The sequence below is a fragment of the Mesoplodon densirostris genome, chromosome 9 (assembly GCF_025265405.1).
Source record: "Mesoplodon densirostris isolate mMesDen1 chromosome 9, mMesDen1 primary haplotype, whole genome shotgun sequence".
NCBI lineage: Eukaryota > Metazoa > Chordata > Mammalia > Artiodactyla > Ziphiidae > Mesoplodon > Mesoplodon densirostris.
The window spans coordinates 93,844,961-93,864,286 of NC_082669.1; the positions used below are offsets into that span (position 1 = coordinate 93,844,961).

A 19,326-nucleotide genomic window follows, 5' to 3' on the forward strand; every position below is an offset into this window, starting at 1 on the left:
CCCTTTGCCTGTGGAGCGTACAAACTGCTCTCACCAGCTTGTCAACCACAAAATTAACCAATTCTCAGGCACTGCAAAAGAAGCTCTGTCTTATGCGTTAACTTTCTCCCTCTGCAGCACCATCATCCTCTACCCTCCTGTACACGCAGGGGTCGTGGGCTCCCTTCTTTTCCCTTCTTGCATTTTCTCCCTTGTCAGTGGTTTTCAACCTTCGGTTCTCATTGAAATCGCTGGGGAACTTTAAAAATCCCAATGGTTGGGTGCCATGTCCAGATATATTGATTTAGTTGATTTGGAGAATGGCCTGGTGTCCATTTTTCAAGCTTCCCAGATGATTCTAATGGGCAGCTAAGGTTGCAAATAACTGCAACTAAGCGATCTCATCCAGTGCCTGTGTTTTAGATCTCATCTATAGGTTATGACTTGCAAATTTAATCTCCTGTCTTGGGCTCTCTCCCAAGCTCCAGAATCATTCATTTAAACTTCTTACTGATACATCCACTTGGATATCTAAAAAGCTTTGCAACTTCTGCACATGTTGAAAGAACTCTTGATTTCTCCTCACTTCCAACATGTTTTTCTTCCAATTGTAATAAGTAACTAAAACCAAAAGCCTGGAAGCCATCCTTATTTTCTTCCCTTTCCTCACATCAAATTCATCATTTGGTTTGTTCTACAACCAAAGTAGATCTCATATGCGTTATGGTAGGCAGTTTCCAAGATGGTACCCAATGATTCCCACTTCCTGATATTCATACCCTTGTGTAGTCCTCTCCCATACTGTCCCAGGTTGGTTTGTACAACCAATAGCACATGGCAGAGTTGATGATATGTTACTTCAGAGATTAGGATATAAAAAGACTATGACTTCCATCTTGCTCTCCCACCAGCACCCCGACTCTGAGGGAAGCTAGCTGCAAACTGCCATGGTGTGAATAGCCCTTGGGGAGGTCCATAGGGTAGGGAACAGAAGCCTCTGGCCATCAGGCAGCAAGGGATTGAGCCTTCCAGCAACCACATGAGTGAGCTTGAATGTGGATTCTCAGGCCCAGTCAAGCCTTGAGATGGCCTTGAGGCAGCCCCAGATGTAAGCTTGACTATTGACCCTGAGCCAGGGCCACTCAGACAAGATGCTCCTAGACTCCTAGCACTCAGAAACTGTGTGATATGAGTGCTGATTGTTTTAAGTTGCTAAATTTTGGAGTAATTAGTTACATAACAATAGATACTATACTTATACACATTTTTGTGTCTCCTGGCTACCGTGCCACACCAAGCTACCTTCATTTCTTATCTGGACTAATGAAAGTCTCCCAGCAGGTCTCCATTTTTCCACTTCTGCCCTCCAACAATCTGTCATCCTCGTTTATAGTCTCCAAATAAATTTACTTCAGATCCCTATCCTGTTAAACACCTTTAATGACTTCCTATTTGACTTAGAAAAAACCCAGTTCCCCACAATACTTCTTCATGATCTGATTCCAATCTGTATCTCCAACTTATTCTCATTCCTCTCTTCCTATTTCTTATTGTGTTCCAGCCACACTGGCTCTTCATTTTACACAAAGACCTTTGCTTTTCTTTTATGGTTAGATGATCTTGGGGGAAAGAGGGACATTTTTAATATGAAGAGAACAGGATTCTGGTAACATTACTCAAAACAGAAATGACTTTTTGCTACATCTCTGATAAGCATTCGTCAAGCTTTGAGGCCAAGTAATGTAGCGTGGAAAAAGAATAGGTGCTTTTGCTTCTGGCAATATGTTCGGATAAACAAGGAGAGAATACCTTCCCAGTACAGAACAACTAAAAATTCTGGATAAAACATAAAACATATTATAAAGTGTGGCCGAGCTAGCAGGAGAATAAGGAGTACAATCAGGGGAAATAAAGATGAGGAAGTACAATTCAATGGGGATAACTAAGCTACAAAGTCATTTTCCTTGTGGGAATCTCTAAATTTCCTGTTGGTCTAGGGCCATACATATAAGAGACTAGAGAAAAAAATCCTAGGTCCCAAGCAAAATGGGACTTTAATTAGCTGGGAAGCCTACAGGGTGATACCTTAGTTGCCCCATAAAAGATTTATCTGGCTCAGACTTGACCCTTAGAGTAGGAAAGTGGCAGGAAAAAAAACATTCCCTTAATTTTTCCTACCACAAACTAATATTAATGAGGATTTAGGCCTAGAATTCACACCACCTGTGGGGCCAGAAGGAAAAAACAGAGAGTGCCAAACTTAGTTTAAAGTTGTCCTCGATTGGACAGTGCTCCAAACACCTGGTAGAAGAAACACAAATTCTCTCCAAGAAAATTCTCTCTGAAAATTCAACTCAGGGCTTCCCTGGTGGCGCAGTGGTTGGGAGTCCGCCTGCCGATGCAGGGGACGCGGGTTCATGCCCCGGTCCGGGAGGATCCCACGTGCCGCGGAGCGGCTGGGCCCGTGGGCCATGGCCGCTGAGCCTGTGCGTCCGGAGCCTGCGCTCCGCGGGGAGAGAGGCCACAGCAGTGAGAGGCCCGTGTAACACAAAAAAAAAAAAAAAAAAAAATTCAACTCAGGCCTCTTGTTATTTTCAGAAATGAACAGCAAATAAATCAGCAAATAAATGATTTTTAGCAAAATCACTAAATACATGGAGTACAAGCCAATATTAGTAAGAGTCAACAGAAACAATAAATTGCAGAATCAGACTCATAGAGCCTGCAGGTATTAAATGATTAGAGAAAAATTTTTAATAAGTAGGTTTAACATGGTTAAAGAAATGAGGGAAATTATAGTAATCCAAAGGAGCAAAAGATTAGCAAAGCTGAACAAACCTATTTTAAAGAACCAAATATAACTTCATGAAATAAACACTACGATAAATGAAATTTAAAACACATTGGAAGAATTAAACAGCAGGTTAGACACAGGAAGAAAAATGTACCTATTAGACTGGGGGAAACAGCTAAAGAATTATCCAGAATGCATCAGCCAAAAAGGTGAAAAATATAAATAAGATGTTAAGATACATGAATGAGAGAATGAAAAGATGCAACTTATGTATAATTGAGCTTCGAGAAGATGTAAATAGGGAGAAAAGAATGAAGAAATATTTGAAAAGAAGATGGCTTAGAATTTTCCATAGTTGACACCACTTCTCAGTTTCAGGGAATCTAACCTATTCCAAGCAGTATGCATCATAATGAAGCTATAGAAAACCAAAGAAAGAAGATCTTAAAAATAGCCAGGGGGTGGGGTGGGGCTGAGATGGGGTGGGGAAACACTATTAAGGAACAGTGATTAGGCTGACAGCTGACCTCAACAGCAGCAACGAAAGCCAGAAGTCAATAGAATGATATCTTCAAAATGCTGAGAGAAAATCACTGTCAACTCAGAACTGTATTAAATACGAGCATTTAAACTATATTTCAAGAACAGGAAATACAGCATTTCCAGACATATGAAATCAGACTTCATTCAGTACAATAGACCCTCATTAAAGGAATATCTGAACTAAAGGATATACATTAGGAAGAAGGAAAATGATATCGAAAAAAAGGACAAAAAGAAAAGACTGGTGAGCAATAAAAAAGAGTAAACTTGTATGTAAATAAAAATAACTATGACTATGAAACATAAGTATCTGATGTGTGGGATTAAAATAAAATCAAGCTAAAAAAAGAGGGGGCTTCCCTGGTGGCCCAGTGGTTGAGAGTCCGCCTGCCGATGCAGGGGACGCGGGTTCGTGCCCCGGTCTGGGAAGATCCCACATGCCGCAGAGCGGCTGGGCCCGTGAGCCGTGGCTGCTGGGCCTGCGTGTCCGGAGCCTGTGCTCTGCAACAGGAGAGGCCACAACAGTGAGAGGCCCGCGTACTGCAAAAAAAATAAAAATAAATAAAATCAAGCTAAAAAAAGAGAAAAAGAAAAATACTGCATTCATGGAGTTCAATTTCTAACGGGGAGAAACTGAAAACCAGCAATCAGCAAAGTTTAAAGAAAAACAAAACAAAACAAAATAGATCATCCGAACAGTGACGAGTGCCACACAAAGAATTTAAATAGGATGATATGCGAGCCTAAGACTTGGGGGCCACTTCAGACTTGGTGAGGAGGGAAGGTGACATTTAAGCTGAGACCTGAATGACAGGAAGGAGCCAGACACATAAAGTCACAGGAAACAGAATTCCAGGCAGAGGGAAGAGTTAATGCAAAAGTCCCATATCTGTCTGACTCAATTTCTCTGAGCTTCAATTTCTTCACCTATAAAACAGGGATAATATTTTCCTCATATTTGTTGTGAGGCTTGAATGAGCTTTTTAAAGTACTTTAAAATATCTGAATTATCATACATGATAATTTTCTTGAGGCAGCCTAATTTCCTGTGAAGAATACAGATTTTAGACTAGCCAGACCAAGACTTAAATTCTTGGCCTGACAATGCCTGTGTGAACACTCTGAGATCCAGTGTCCTTAGATGGGAATGGTGTGGTTGCCACAAGGATTAAATGGTGAAACATTCACACGGAGCCTAGTACTGTGCCTGGCTCAGAGAATAACTCCATAACTATTAGTTTCCTTCCTTTCTCTCTGCTAAAATGTTACCTTTTCTGTAAAGGCTCCAATGGCCTCCTCATCCTCCACTCCCCGACTCCAGCCAGAAGTTCTCTCTCTTCTCTGCTTTCCCACTGTTCTTTATCTGTAAGTATCTCTCAATGACTCCAATTTTTTTGTTTTTCCATTTCTCCCAGGGGTCTGTAAAAGTCATTCCACAGACTTTATTCTACCCATCTTTTACCCCTCACAGTACCTAACCTAGGATCTTGCGTATCATAGGTATTTAATAAAATGTTTACATGAGTGGAAGAATAAACATATAAATTAGAGTTGGAACATCTCCACCACCAGGGAGCAGCTATTTCACAAAGCAGCTAATTGCATGGCTATTGCTGTTTAAAACTTTTCTCTCCATAGTGGCTGTATCAATTTACATTCCCATCAACAGTGCAAGAGGGTTCTTTTTTCTCCACACCCTCTCCAGCATTTATTGTTTGTAGATTTTTTGATGATGGCCATTCTGACCGTGTGAGGTGATACCTCACTGTAGTTTTGATTTGCATTCCTCTAATGATTAGTGATGTTGAGTATCCTTTCATGTGTTTCTTGGCCATCTGTATATCTTCTTTGGAGAAATGTCTATTTAGGTCTTCTGCCCAGAAACTAACACAACACTGTAAAGCAATTATACTCCAATAAAGATGTTAAAAAAAAAAACAAACAAAAAAACCCCAAAAAACCTTTTCTCTCATATCAAGTCAAAATCTGCCAGTGGTAGATTTTCATACAAAAGGCCCCCAACAAATCACATCTCTGGTATCCATATACTGATACTGTCTCCTCCCACCTTGACCTTGGGCTTGGCCATATGACTCCCTTTGGTCAATGGGACAAACATGGTGCAAGCAGAGGCTTGGTAAGTCATTGTGCCTTGGGCTTGCCCTCTTGGATCACTGCCATCAACATGCAAGGAAGTCCAATTTCGCCTCCTTGAGGATGAAAGACCATATGGTCTGAAGGACCCAGCTAAACCCAGGGCCTTGCCAATTCACAACAGGACTGTAGTCATATCAGCCCAGGCAAAACCAGAAGAAGAACCAACCAACCGATCCATAAAATTATGAGAAATAATAAATCATTGGACTAAACCAGTACATTTTGAGGGTGGTTTGTTATACAGAAATAGATACAGAAACACTTGCCCTCCTGGCAGTGCACCTCTCACACATAATGCAGTCCCATTAGTCTAGAGGCTCTGCTTCCATCTATGCAGCAAAGTCAGTTCCATGTGGTTTTTTTGACATCTCCATCACCTGGTAGTTTGTATGGCACTCAGCGTCATAAATCCCAGGCTTTTTCTCAGAAACTGTTGTGAATCCACATCTTCCAAATACTGCACATGAAACTTGATACATTTGAGCCTATGTGTGGTTTCCTATTAAAATGATCATGATAGTTCTGGCCTATTGGGGGCTATCTAAAACTGAATTCTACATAGCAATGGACCTCTTATTGTTAAATTCAATGGTCAAGGCTCAGTCTTCATCTTATTGATGTATCAGCAGCATCTGATCTAGTTGATCTCTCCTTCTGGGGATGCTTTCTTTCCTTGGCCTCATGGGAATCCCTCTCTCTCGGTTCGTATTCTATCCCCTTGGATGCTCCTCCATCATTGCTGGGTCCTTGGATTTCTTCCCTTTTTTATATACCCTCACTCCCTAAAGCCATCTGTAGGCTGAACCACTCCCAACACTATTTCTCTAGTCCTAATTTCTCCCTGACTTTCAGACGCCTGTATCCAACTGCCTACTGAATATCTCTAATTACAGAATGTGTGTCTTAAATTTAATCAATCCAAAATAGAACCCTTAGCTTTCTACCCCCACCTCTTCCCAAACTCCTTCTCCCCACGTCCATAAATAGTGACTCTAGTCTCAATGTTCCTGACTGCTCAGTCCAAAATCTTTGGAATCATTGACTCCCCTCCCACATTCCATGTCTGCTTGATCAGAAGATCCTTACAACCCTATCTTCAAATGTCTACAGAATCCTACCATTTTCACTACCTCCATCACGCACACCCTAGTCTAAACCACCACTGTCCCTAACCTAGACTATTAGAATAACTTCTTGTCTGGTCTCCCAGCTTCCACCCTTGACCCCCAACAGTAGCCTGTTCTGCGTATGGTAACCAGAGTAACTGCGTAATTCCCAAGTCAATCATACCTCTCAACTGCTCAGAATCTTCCAGTGGCTTCCCATGTCACTGGAGTAAAATCCAAAGTCATGACCATAGCCAGAATGCTCTATGACATCTGGCCTTAGCTACTTCTCTGACCTCACCTCCTACAGTTCTCACCTCCATTCTCTCCACCACCACCACAAGTGGCCTTCTTGCTGTCGTACAAACGCTCCAAGCATACAGGAGAGTCTTTGCATTGCTCTTCCCAAGGCCTGAACACACCATTCTCCTGAATCTTAGCTGGTGCTCCCTTCTGCTCAAAGTGCACCTTATAAGGGAGGCTCCTCTCTGAGATCAGTGATTACTCCCATCACAAGCCACTTGGTATCTCTTCTTACCCCACCCGACGCTTTGGTCCATTTCCCTCACTAGGACGCAAGCTCCACAGAGCAGATGCTTTGTTTCGTCCCTGCTGTATCCTCAGTGCTAGAACCAAACCCAGCCCAGCCTAGGTGTTCAGTATCAGTTGAATAAATGAATTCACTATCTCTTCTAGCTTTGGACCATCCACAAATTATATATTTGTCCAAGAAATTTATATTTTTACTTAGTCAAAAGGATACAACCAGAAAACAAGCTCTGTGGTACAAGCAGTGGAGGTCATAGTCTTAAAGATGAATAATACTAAGTCTAGATTATGGAAGGCCTTGCATGACCATCCAGAATCTGGAATTGTTCACCATAGGAAATGGGATGCCATTAAAGGTTTCTAAGATTTTTAAGTGTAAACTGATAGAATCTGTCTCATAAATAACTTTTATTGCAGACATTTAAAAAATCCTACTCAGATCAATTTGGAAGCAACTTGACACTTTCCTTTTTTATTAACTGGATTTCAGAACGTGTTGACAAGTATCGTTCATTTTGAACAGTCCTAAGTAATTCTCTGGATCAGGGCAGGGACCAGCGGGTCATTTGCGAACAGATGCCTGTGGCTGTGAACAAATCGATTTTTGCATCTGGGTCTTCTGACCACGTTTTACACTTATAACACATGTACTTCTTATCTAACACCTGTGCACAACTATATATAGCATACAAGGAATGGTGTTTTCATATCATACATGTAGGTTCTTGCCAGAGCTTTCTTCCGAGCCAGGGAGTCTGAGAAAAAAGCTGAGGGAACAGAGTGGAAGTTGTACCACGCACACCAGACTCCAACGAGCTCACACGTGTTAACCAATATACCACCCGACAGCTGCCTGCTTTGACAGCTGCAGGGGAGCAGCCGAGACAACAGGAGGCTTTGCCGGGTGGACAGGCTCGTGGTTGAGAAGGCAGCAGTTGAGGCCACGCCGAGCACTTGTTCTTTAACTTCCTCAAAGTCAAGTGGAAAACAGCGGTGGCTGGAGCAGAGGCCCTGGGACGGTGCCTCCGGCCACAGCGGCCAGCACCCCCGGGGGCTGGCGGGCGGCACTCCAGGGCTGGGAAGGGCCCTCGGGAGGGGAAGGCAGAAGTGGCCCTTCCTTACTGCTGCTCCCAGAGAAGGCCTTCAGCATCCACCCACCCTGCAGGTCTTGGTGCTCAGGAGCTGGAACCAGAATCGGTTCCCTAATGTAACTAGGAGTGTTATTTACAGTTAGTTTCCCCCTAATTGAATTGTACCTGCTCTTGCTTCTAGTTTTCTCACCTCTCTTCCAGAACAGCATCGAACCCTTCATCCCTTGACACGCACTCACTCTCCTTCTCTCTCCCGTGGTCCCCCACCCCTCCCTGCCCTTTGGTCCTCTCCCCCCCGCTCCCCTCTCCTCTCCTTCTACTGCCTGGCTTCTCTGGGTGGGTCCCTCTCTGAGATCCCCTGCCCTTGCTTATTTATTCCTTACACCTGAGCCCAGATCTCTGGCCACACCAGCAATTCCTGTGTTACTGGTGCAAGGTTACGTATGTGGTTGATCACAGAAACAATTCACACTAAGGCTAACTATTCTGTTGATGTGCAGGCTTTAGCAGCTGAGAAACCTTAAGGAGACTTACATACACGATGCACCGACACACATGCTGAAGGAATTCAGAGAAGGGAGAGAGCCATGGCGGGTAATCTCCAACGGCCCCTCAGAGCAGGTGGGCTTTGAGTGTTGAAGGAAGACTGAGTGGCCTGAGGAAGCTGGTTCTGGGACGTAGCGAGCTTAGAGTGCTACGCGCTATCTTGGTGCTGGGCCCCTCCTCTGTGAATCGTGTTCAGGCTGGGGGCTGCGGAATGATTTGCGGGAATTTGCTCATCTCCCCAGGTCACGCCCAATATTTGTCCCCTCCCTTCAGAAAAGACACGAGGCCAGAGAGGGAGAAATCAACAGGTCTGGAGCAGCACACAGTTCTGGGTTGCCATGGCAACCCCCTTTCCACACAGCCCCCTGCCTCCTCACCAAATGTTTATCCCACAGACACTTAGGAGACATGGAATAAGCCCTTAGACCCTGCCCGGCCCCAGGAATACCGCCTCCCTTCCGTGCCCACGCAGGTCTAGCCATAGCCAGGGGCCGCGGAGGGGAGGGAGGGCACAAAGCTTCATTTCAAGGAAAACCCGGAGATGACCCTTCGGCTACAATTTCCCCAGTTTCCCACATCTGAACAGCTGAGTGGTACAGGGGTGGGAAGCTGTGATTTCAGGAAGTTGGAAAGAACAGGAAGCAATAAAACCCATATATATTAAAACCTACACATTTTACAGATTAAGAAAACTGAGGCCCAGAGAGAAGATTTAGGGGCAGAATATGAACCAAAATCATGTTTGTCTATAGCTTATTTTCATTCTTAACTATTAAGTAATTTTTTAAAAGGCTCAGTTAAAGACATTCTTTAATTAGAGGGAAGAAGACGTAACTAGCTTTTTGGATGGTACCAGGAGTGTGAACTCTAAAATAGTTACCAAAAAGATAGCTGAATAAGACTGTCCTTGACCTTCATATGCAAAAACCTAGACTTCTGGGGGCCCATTTGGGTCCTTTCTCTATTCCAAGTCCCTTTTACCTCAGAGCCTACATGGATTGGTGAAACTGATTTTTCTCTCCATCAGGATAGCTTTAAAAGTCACTGGTCAAGGAACAGTACTGCTCTTCACTGGTAAGATTCATATTTTACTTATTCATACGTTTCACGGTAGTCCTAACATAGATCTAATTACAACCTTGAGGCCAAGTGTAGCACGCCTGAGAACAATGACTCATCCGTGACATCACAGGTAAATGGACAACAAAAGTCTGCCCCTGTGCCTCTCCAATCATGGGACAAGTCAATTAGGCAGGAGAAGAGTTTTTAAGTTCACTGATGTAACATTCCTTTAGGCAGGAGAAGAGTTTTTATGGAAGGTAAGTCATTTAGGCAGGAGAAGAGTTTTTAAGGCAAGTCATTTAGGAAGGCAAGTCATTTAGGCAGGAGAAGAGTTTTTAAGTTCACTGATGTAACAGTCCTTCTGTTGTGTTCTCCATTAATGAAAGTTTTTCTTTTTCTTTTTCTTTTTTTATATTGGAGCATAGTTGATTCACAATGTTGTGTTAGTTTCAGGTGTACAGCAAAGTGATTCAGTTATACATATACATGTATCTATTCTTTTTCATATTCTTTTCCCATTTAGGTTATTACAGAATATTGAGCAGCATTCCCTGTGCTATACAGTAGGTCCTTGTTGTTATCTATTTTAAATACAGCAGTGTGTACATGTCAATCCCAAATTCCCTATCCCTCCCCCCCTTCCCCCCTGACAACCATAAGTTCATTCTCTAAGTCTGTGAGTCTGTCTGTTTTGTAAGTAAGTTCATTTGTATCATTTTTTTTTTAGATTCCACATATAAGCGATATCATATGATATTTGCCTTTGTCTGACTTACTTCACTTAGTATGATAATCTCCAGGTCCATGCATGTTGATGCAAATGGCATTATTTCATTCTTTTTATCCACTAATGAAAGTTTAATTATTAACATCTGGCATTTGAAAAAAATCAGTCCTGCATAATGGCACTCTTCATTTCCATTCATTCTTTCCTCTCTTTGGTGAAGCTCACTGTCGAGCTTCAGCTCAGATCTTTCATTAGCATTTCTTATGAGGTTCTGGAGATTTTACAGGTGAAATTGATAACTTCTTAAACTTTTATGCAAATAAGTACTCAGAATGCTTGCCATGTTTAGTCACTACCATGCTGACAATTAAGTCAACTCTACCATCTTCATAGGGTCACGGGGAAGTCTGGACAGTCAGTGACTACAGTGAGCATGCAGAAACTTAGAGCCAGCATTTTACAACATCAAAAGCACTTTCCAAACATTTGTTCATCTTATGATAATCTTCTCCAGATCAGCTAGACTGAGAGACACAAACAGGTCTGTGTCTTGGCTATATTCCAGCCCTGGTCCTTATCATAATGCCTGGTATATCGGAAAGGTTTTGTCAGTTTGGTTGAATGAACGGATGCCTTCCCTGAACCATTCAGTGGAGATTCAAACTTAGAGGTTAAGAGGTAGCTGGTAAGTATCACAGTCTGGACATAAGGACAAATCTTTGGCTACTAATAAGCTTTCCAAGCTCCTAGTAGACCATTACCTTGTTAGAAAAAAAAAGGGTGGGAGGGTGTTAGCACCAGCAGACCTTTTTGGGTGAGGGAACAGTAGGAAAAATGGAGTCTGTTGTTTGGTTTACAAAGAGTATAAATGTCCCAGCTGGCAGATCTTACGGGTTATTTACCAGATATAGCATGGTAACACGTGAAGATGGAGCCAGAAACACGTTAGGCCCAGGCCCAGCACTGTTCTTGCTGCCTTCTTTGCAGTGCTGCTGTGAGCATTAAATGAAAATGCATTGATGGTTAATTTTACATATTGCCTTGGCTAGGCTGTGGTGCCCCGTTGCTTGGGTGAACATCAGTCTAGATGTTGCTGGAAAGCTATTTTTCAGGTGTGATTGATATTTAACTCAGTAGACTTTGGGTAAAGCAGATCACCCTCCGTATGTGGGTGGGTCTCATCCAATCAGTTGAAGGCCCTGAGAGCAAAGACTAAGATTTTCTGAAGTTCTCCTCAAGACTGCAACACACAAAATGTGCCTGAGTTTTCTAGTCTGTCAAGGAATTCAGACTCAAGACTGCAGCATCAACTCTTCCCCGAGTTTCCAGCCTGCTGGCCTGCCCTACAGATTTCAGACTTGCCAGCCCCTGCAATCATATGAGCCAGTTCCTTAAAAACCTCTCTCTCTCTAGGTAGATACAGATATAGCTATAGCTATAGATATATAGATAAATGGTGTGCATGTGTGTGTGTGTGTGTGTGTGTGTGTGTACTACTGGTTCTGTTTCTATGAAGATCCCTGATTAATATAGTAAGTCAAGCCCCAACCCAGCCCCTGACAGAGAAAGTACACAAACGTCCATTCTCTTTCATTACCTTCCCTGAATCTAGCTCCATCTTCCTAGCAAACATATGAATGCCTGCCTGCAAGGTGCCAAATGGGGCAAAGATCCAGCAACATCAGTGACCTTCCCAAAGTCGTGACCAGTCCATAACAATATCAGGATCCAAATCTCCATCTTCTGACTCTTCATCTGTTTCTTCCTCTCCTTCCTGTTACCAACCCACCTTTCCATCCCTAATCCACCCAGAGGCTATGCTCATTTAACCCTAGAAATCAGAGGTCTCCTCTGGCAAGAATGGAGCACAGTCACTGGGGTCCACAATTACACTTTAACCTTGGATACAGACTTGGGATTTCTCTTCATCCTGGCACCAGAAAGCATTTCAGTGAGAGCTCAGCTATCTCAGTTTGTATCCACACTTGAAGCCCATCATGCAGTGAGCTGGGCCCATAGCCAAGTATCACTGCTGTGACATCTGCCTCTAAGAGCCTGTGTCTCTAGCACTTTTTTCTTGATTTTTTTCTTGTTTATGTTCAACCTGTCTGTCTGTGGTCAGTTAGCTTAGTCACATAGCCAGTGTTAAAAAAGACTCATATAGTAAAGGATTCTACTCTACTGTATAATTACCAACTGCAAAGTCTGGGGGTATGGGTGTCCCCAGACCACCCTGAGGTTCAATAATGTACTGAGAGAACTCATAGAACTCACTGAAAGCCATAATACTCACAGTTATGGTTTATTACAGCTGAAGAATGCAGATTAAAATCAGCCAAGGGAAAAGGTGCATAGCGCAGAGTCGAGGAAAGTTCCAGACGCAGAGCTTCCATGGAGCTGTGAATAGCGTTAACTCCTCCCAACAATGATGTGTCACATATGCACAGAACACTGCCCACCAGGGATGCCCACCTGAGCCTTGGTGTGCAGAGTTTCCACTGGGCTCCATGGCTAACTGCCATCATGGCTGACCCCTCTGGAGGCAGAGTGGATACCACATGGCCCAAAGCCCTCATCGTAAACCACACTGTCCTGAGAGGCTCAAGGTCCCCAGGTACAAGAAAGACACTCTTATCAAGTGTGACATTCTAAGGGCCTCGCGATCACTTCCCAGTAGCTGAGGGCAAAGTTTAGACCTTTCTTTGGGTAAACTTCCTTTCTTCACGATACACCCCCTTTCCCCAGCACCCATGGTGCGTCAGGGGGTGCCACTGAACTCTGGAGTATTCTACAGCCACCTACCATATTCCTAACTCTGACTTGTCCTTTGGAAAGGAATGTTTCTTGTCTCAGGGGACCAGGAGAGGGACTGGGGATGACTCCATGCTGGCCATCCCTACTGTGGACATTTAATGGGATGGCAGGTCAATGTGAGGTCCACCAGGGGGTGCTGTGGCTTGTCCCTTGGCCTTCTTCACTGGAACACTCAGATGGGGGGTAGCCCAGAATGCTTCCTGTCCCAGGGAACTAACTAACTCATTCCTTTCTGCCTATTATAACCCCAGCTCAAGAGACAATGGCATCCTCAGTCATTTAAAAATGCCTCTTCTTTCAACTGTCTAGCTTTCCACACTTGTTATGTCAGAAGTAATTCACCAAATTTGTAAAATCTACACATTACTGACATTAAGTGGTAAAACTACTTAAGTTTTACAAGTGAAGACCCCAGAACACCTTGGGGGCTCAACACAGGCACCCCTTTTCCCACGTGTAAGGGAGAGAATCCAGACTAAGAAGAAGACAGCTGCAGGGAGGAGGATTTTAGTCACATGAGAAAAGCCAGAACTGATGGCAACTGAGACAGGTGCGGCGAGGGAGGCCGGCGGGTGAGCCACGTGCGCGGGTTCTGCCCTACCGGCCCCACGCAGGCGTGAATAAGCAGGTACGAACACCCCAAGGGTGGGCGCTGGGCATTACTGGCAAGGTGTGTGGGCTCCTGCAGCCCCACCTAAGCACTGCCTGGCATCCTCAAGCGAACTTCCCCTCTACCTCAGGAACGGGCACCCAGGTGAGGTCACCTTCCTGGTTCCCTCCCTCCCTTTCACAACTAACGAAAACAGGACCTGCCCCAAGTCCCACCCTCCAGGGCCCTGGAAGGGAAGCAGCAAATCCACTTTGCTAACTGGAACTAAGGTGTTAAACCAATAAGATCAGCAAGTAACGTTGTCCCTTTAACAAGGGCCCCAGTGCCTTCACTCAAAAGAGACCAGTGGCAGAAGAGACGTTTTCACTTTCATAAGTGGCTTCCTTAGCCTAGCACCAGTGCTGCTCACAGAAGCAAAGAGACTCAGAGCAGCTGACCAGCACAAAACCTTTATGCCATCTCATGATCCTCCAAGAATCATGCAGACATAAAATACATTAGAGACATTCTGTAAGGAACCTGGGCTTGCCATGTTTCAGATGCAGCAGAATCTGATTCTAGAAGCCTGGAGAGGCCAGCTTACCCCTGCCTTACCCCAGCTGTGTCCCTCTGCGGCAAATTGGGTCTCTCCTCCCTCTGTGTTCCCACAGAACCCCGCTTGAGCAGACTCAGTCCTTGTGTCCCTCTGCCTGGCATTATCCTGTGAATTTTGGGACAGGGAGGGGACCTTGTCTTTTTCATTTCTGAGTCCTCTAGGGCTTAACAGGTCAAAATGGAACTGCCAGCGCCCTCCCTAGGCCGCACCAGCCCTGGTTCTGATTCCCAAGCTATAGGAAAGAGGGCTGCCATGTTCTCACCTCCTGACTAAGTCAGGCCCACCTCCACTCGCTTCTAGAGTGGGGAGAGCATGTGGGTGACCTAGGGAAAGGCCAGGTGCACAGCCCCCAGAAATCAAAGGCAAACCGTGACAATCTGTGAAGACCGGATCTTCAGGATTGAAATCTCATCTTCCCAAATAGGGAAGGGGCCAGCTGATCAGAGACACCTGTCCCCAGTGGCGCCCTGACAGCTGAGTTCAACATTGTCTCCCCACTATTACCATGGAGGTAGCAACAGCTAATATCCAGGGGTCAGGAGCACCTGGCACAGGACTGAAATGTACTTTACACAGATGATTACCTTTCAAATGGCCCTATTAATCATCATAACAAAAACAAGCAGTTGACTGGAGTTCCATTCCTGGTTCTTGTGTCCCAGGGGCCGTGGACTCAGTCTTCCTCTGCCCCACCTCCAGGGACCAGGAACCAAAGCTAGACCTGGCTGCTGCTAAGACATGCCGTCCACATTTTCATCTCTACTCTGTCACCAATTATCTGTGACTTTGAGCTGACTAACCTCTTCCCCTCCGATTACTTCTCTCTAAAATGGTAGTAAACCAACTCCCCAGAGGCGTCCTCTAGAGGAGCAAGGTGACACACGCCAAGAAGAGCCAGGCACACCTGCAGACGCAGCACGCGCTATTTTTATGTCTTACCTGAAACCGACAGTCTCTCCACGGAGTCTGCTGTGTTGGCTTTTCTGCCCATAATATTTGTGGTCGGATCATGTCTGTATTTAAACCAAACACAATATTTAAGCCACCAGAAATAAGAAAACAAAGAGGGGAAAATTCCATCACATACTTTTTTGGGTTTTTTTTTTAAAGTCTATTCATCCAGATGGTGATCATTAGCAGGATCGCCTGTCTGCACCTGTTACTGTTTATGTAACAGACCCCACTTATAGGCATGTGCTCGGAACGTTCTGGATGAGCCTAACAAGTGATGCTACAGGAACAGACACAACCTATAGCTCTGGGAATCACCATTTAGTTCCTTGGTAGAGATAAGAATAGAGCTCTTGGTGCTACAGGGACCTGCAAAGTCAATGACAGCTTGGCCTGAAAGCCTCAGGGACTCACATCCCTGCCTTCGATAAAGCTGCTTCCCACCCTGAACATATGTCCCCGCTTATAGTGAAATCAGCCCCATCAGCCAGTTGGTGTTTCCTAAAAATCCCCATGCCAGGGCCCCACTCGAGACCTACCAATCTGAATTCTTTGGAGAAGTGCCTGGAAAAACATCTATTGGGCTGGCCAAAAGGTTCATTCGGTTTTTTCTGTAAGATGGCTCTAGTAATACTTAGTTGTCTTTAACTTCATCTGAAACAATTTTGTTAGATTGTATGTGACAGCTGTCATATCAATGTGCATTTTTAAAAAGACATCAAAATTAGTGAATTTTTGGGTAGCCATTTTAAGATTGAAGATGGAAGGAAAAAAGCAACATTTTCAGCATATTATGCTTTATTATTTCAAGAAAGGTAAAAATGCAACTGAAAGTCAAAAAAAGATTTGTGCAGTGTATGGAGAAGGTGCTGTGACTGATCAAACATGTCAAAAGTGGTGTGCGAAGTTTCGTGCTGGAGGTTTCTCGCTGGATGATGCTCCACGGTCGGGTAGACCAGTTGAAGTGGATAGCGATCAAATCGAGACATTAATTGAGAACAATCAATGTTACACCATGCAGTAGATAGCCGACATACTCAAAATATCCAAATCAAGCACTGAAAGTCATTTGCACCAGCTTGGTTATGTTCATCACTTTGATGTTTGGGTTCCACATAAGTTAAGTGAAAAAAACCCATCTTGACTGTATTTCCACATGCGATTCTCTACATAAATGTAATAAAACGTTTCGTTTTTAGAACAAATTGTGACGGGCGATGCAAAGTGGATACTGTACAGCAATGTGAAACGGAAGAGATCGTGGGATAAGCGAAATGAACCACCACCAACCACACCAAATGCCGGTCTTCATCCAAAGAAGGTGATGTTGTGTATATGGTGGGATTGGAAGGGAGTCCTCTATTATGAGCTCCTTCCAGAAAACGAAACGATTAATTCCAACAAGTACTGCTCCCAATTAGACCAACGGAAAGCAGCACTCGATGAAAAGCATCTGGAATTAGTCAACAGAAAACCCATAATCTTCCATCAGGATAACGCAAGACCACATGTTTCTTTAATGACCAGGCAAAAACAGGTGCAGGTTGGCTGGGAAGTTCTGATTCATCTGCCATATTCACCAGACATTGCATGTTTGATTTCCATTTATTTCGGTCTTTACAAAAGTCTCTTAATGGAAAAAATTTCAATTCCCTGGAAGACTGTAAAAGGCACCTGGAACAGTTCTTTGCTCAAAAAGATAAAAAGTTTTGGGAAGATGGAATTATGAAGTTGCCTGAAAAATGGCAGAAGGTAGTGGAATAAAAGGATGAATACATTGTTCAATAAAGTTCTTGGTGAAAATGAAAAATGTGTCTTTTAGTTTTACTTAAAAACCGACGGCACTTTTTGGCCAACCCAATGTTTTAAACACCCATGTGATTCTGACACTGGGTTGAGCTTTGGGTCTTCTGGACTGAAAGAAGCTCAAGGCTTTGAGTGGAGACCTTGGTTCTGTTCCAGGCTTGGTGATAACTTCTTGTCCTTCCTGTATAACTCTGGGCAAGCCACTGTCCTTTGGGCCTGACGGTCTCTCAAATAAGGATACTGGACTAGAATAAGTGATTCCTGCTTGTGTTCCAGGAGCCCTAGGGTTTCCTTGGAGGCTCCAAAAGTTTCTAAATGGAAAGTGGTAGAAATAGAGTAGTTTGGGCTCTGGGTTCCCTGCCTCAAGAGTTAATCACTGGGGCTGCTAAAAATCTATTGACAATGGTCTGACATTAAGCAAGAGGAAGTGGGAACATCTGCCTGGGATACAGGAAATACACAGCCCTGGATGGGTTCAAGGTGGCTTAAATGAACATGATTATTCCAGAAATCACATTTTTTAAAACGTGAATCCCTGAGGGAGTCAGGATTTGGACTGTGGGACCTTGAGAGTAGTTATCACTTCATTTTTGGAAGCCATGATTTCCTCATCCTTCAAAGGAAGGGGTAAAACTAGACTCCATTTAGGGGGTCTCACATTTTGCCATTCCAGTGGTGAACACGGTCTGCACTGCATCCACCCCCCTACACTGTGAGCAGACCCAGGTAGGACCTGTGCCTAGAACCAGGGTGAGTCAGCTGACCCCCCTGGGAACCCAGTGCACAGCCTTGACCTCATCCCCATTTGCTCTGGAATGAACTGTGTCTTCCCAAGTGCATAAGCTGAAGCCCTAACCCCAAGGTGATTGTATCTGGAGGTAGTTAAGGGTAAATGAGGTCATAAGGGTAGGGTTCTAACCTGATAGAATTGGTGGCCTTGGAAGAAGAGATACCAGCGAGCTCTCTCTCCACACATGCACGCACCCAGGAAAGGCCATGTGAGAACACAGTGAGAAGGTGGCCATCTGCAAGCCAGGAAGGGAATCCTCACCAGAACCTGCCCATGCTGGCACCTGATCTCTGGTTTCCAGCCTCCACTGTGAGAAAGTGCAGAAATTGTGAGAAAATAAATGTCTATAGTTTAAGCACCCCCAGTCTGTGGTATTTTGTTATGGCCGCCCCAACTAAGACACCACTACACCATGACCCGTTGAGTTCCTCGGCCATGGTCACTTGAAGCAGCCCACAGCTGTGTGTGCATGGCTCATTCTGCCTCATGGCAGCTACTTCATCACGAGAAAGTCACTTGCTCTCATTTACAGTGTGTGTCTTTTCTCCCACACTAATATGCAAGCTCCCTGGGGGCTAGGGGCTTGACATCCTTTTTCTTTCTTATCTGCAAAACTCTCACAAGGTCGGCCTGCCAGATATTTTACCAGAAGAAGAAAGAGACCCTCCAAAGTTGATGGTTCATGCCGGGTCCCACCGCATGGAGAGAGGACCCTTGGCAGGTGCTGCGCCTCCAATTTCTAGCTCTGGGTGTTTGCTATTGTGCTCTTTTCCTTTGGGGCCTCAGCTCAGTGAGGACCTGTTGATGGGGTGGCAGTGGGGAGGGAAGCAATGGCTTCTTGGTACCTGACCGCTTCTTACCCTCCAGGAGAGGCGGAGCTCAGTTCTCAGGACCCAGGAGTTGGGCATCCTTGTGCAGTAGGACTTGCAACATGAAAGGAGTGGGTCCCCACAGTGGGCTGGGGAGGGGCTGGGCACAGCAGAGCAGGTGCTTCTGTGAGTCTCTCCAGGAGGTCTTGTAGAGCGAGGATGCTGTCTGCCAGGTAAGAGAGGCCTGTGGGTTCTGGAGCACCAGGCATGAGCCAAGTTGATAAAACACAGTATTAATAAGGTTACAATTTTTGGGTTGGTTCCTATACTAATAAACACCTTAAAATTACTTGTCTACAGCATTTACATTTAACTAAGCTCTTTCAGAAACAATGTC

General features: G+C 44.5%; 1 protein-coding gene across 2 annotated transcripts in view; it reads right to left on the bottom strand.

Moving 5' to 3' along the window:
* The window catches only part of PLXNA4 (plexin A4), a 627,343-nt gene extending 611,760 nt beyond the window's left edge, over positions 1-15,583 (bottom strand). For both annotated transcript variants that reach the window (XM_060108908.1, XM_060108910.1), the window contains exon 1: positions 15,513-15,583. In XM_060108908.1, coding sequence (XP_059964891.1) covers positions 15,513-15,564 — 52 coding nt within the window. In that variant the 5' untranslated portion in view covers positions 15,565-15,583. The remainder of the gene's footprint in view (positions 1-15,512) is intronic.
* Positions 15,584-19,326: the final 3,743 nt, after the last annotated feature.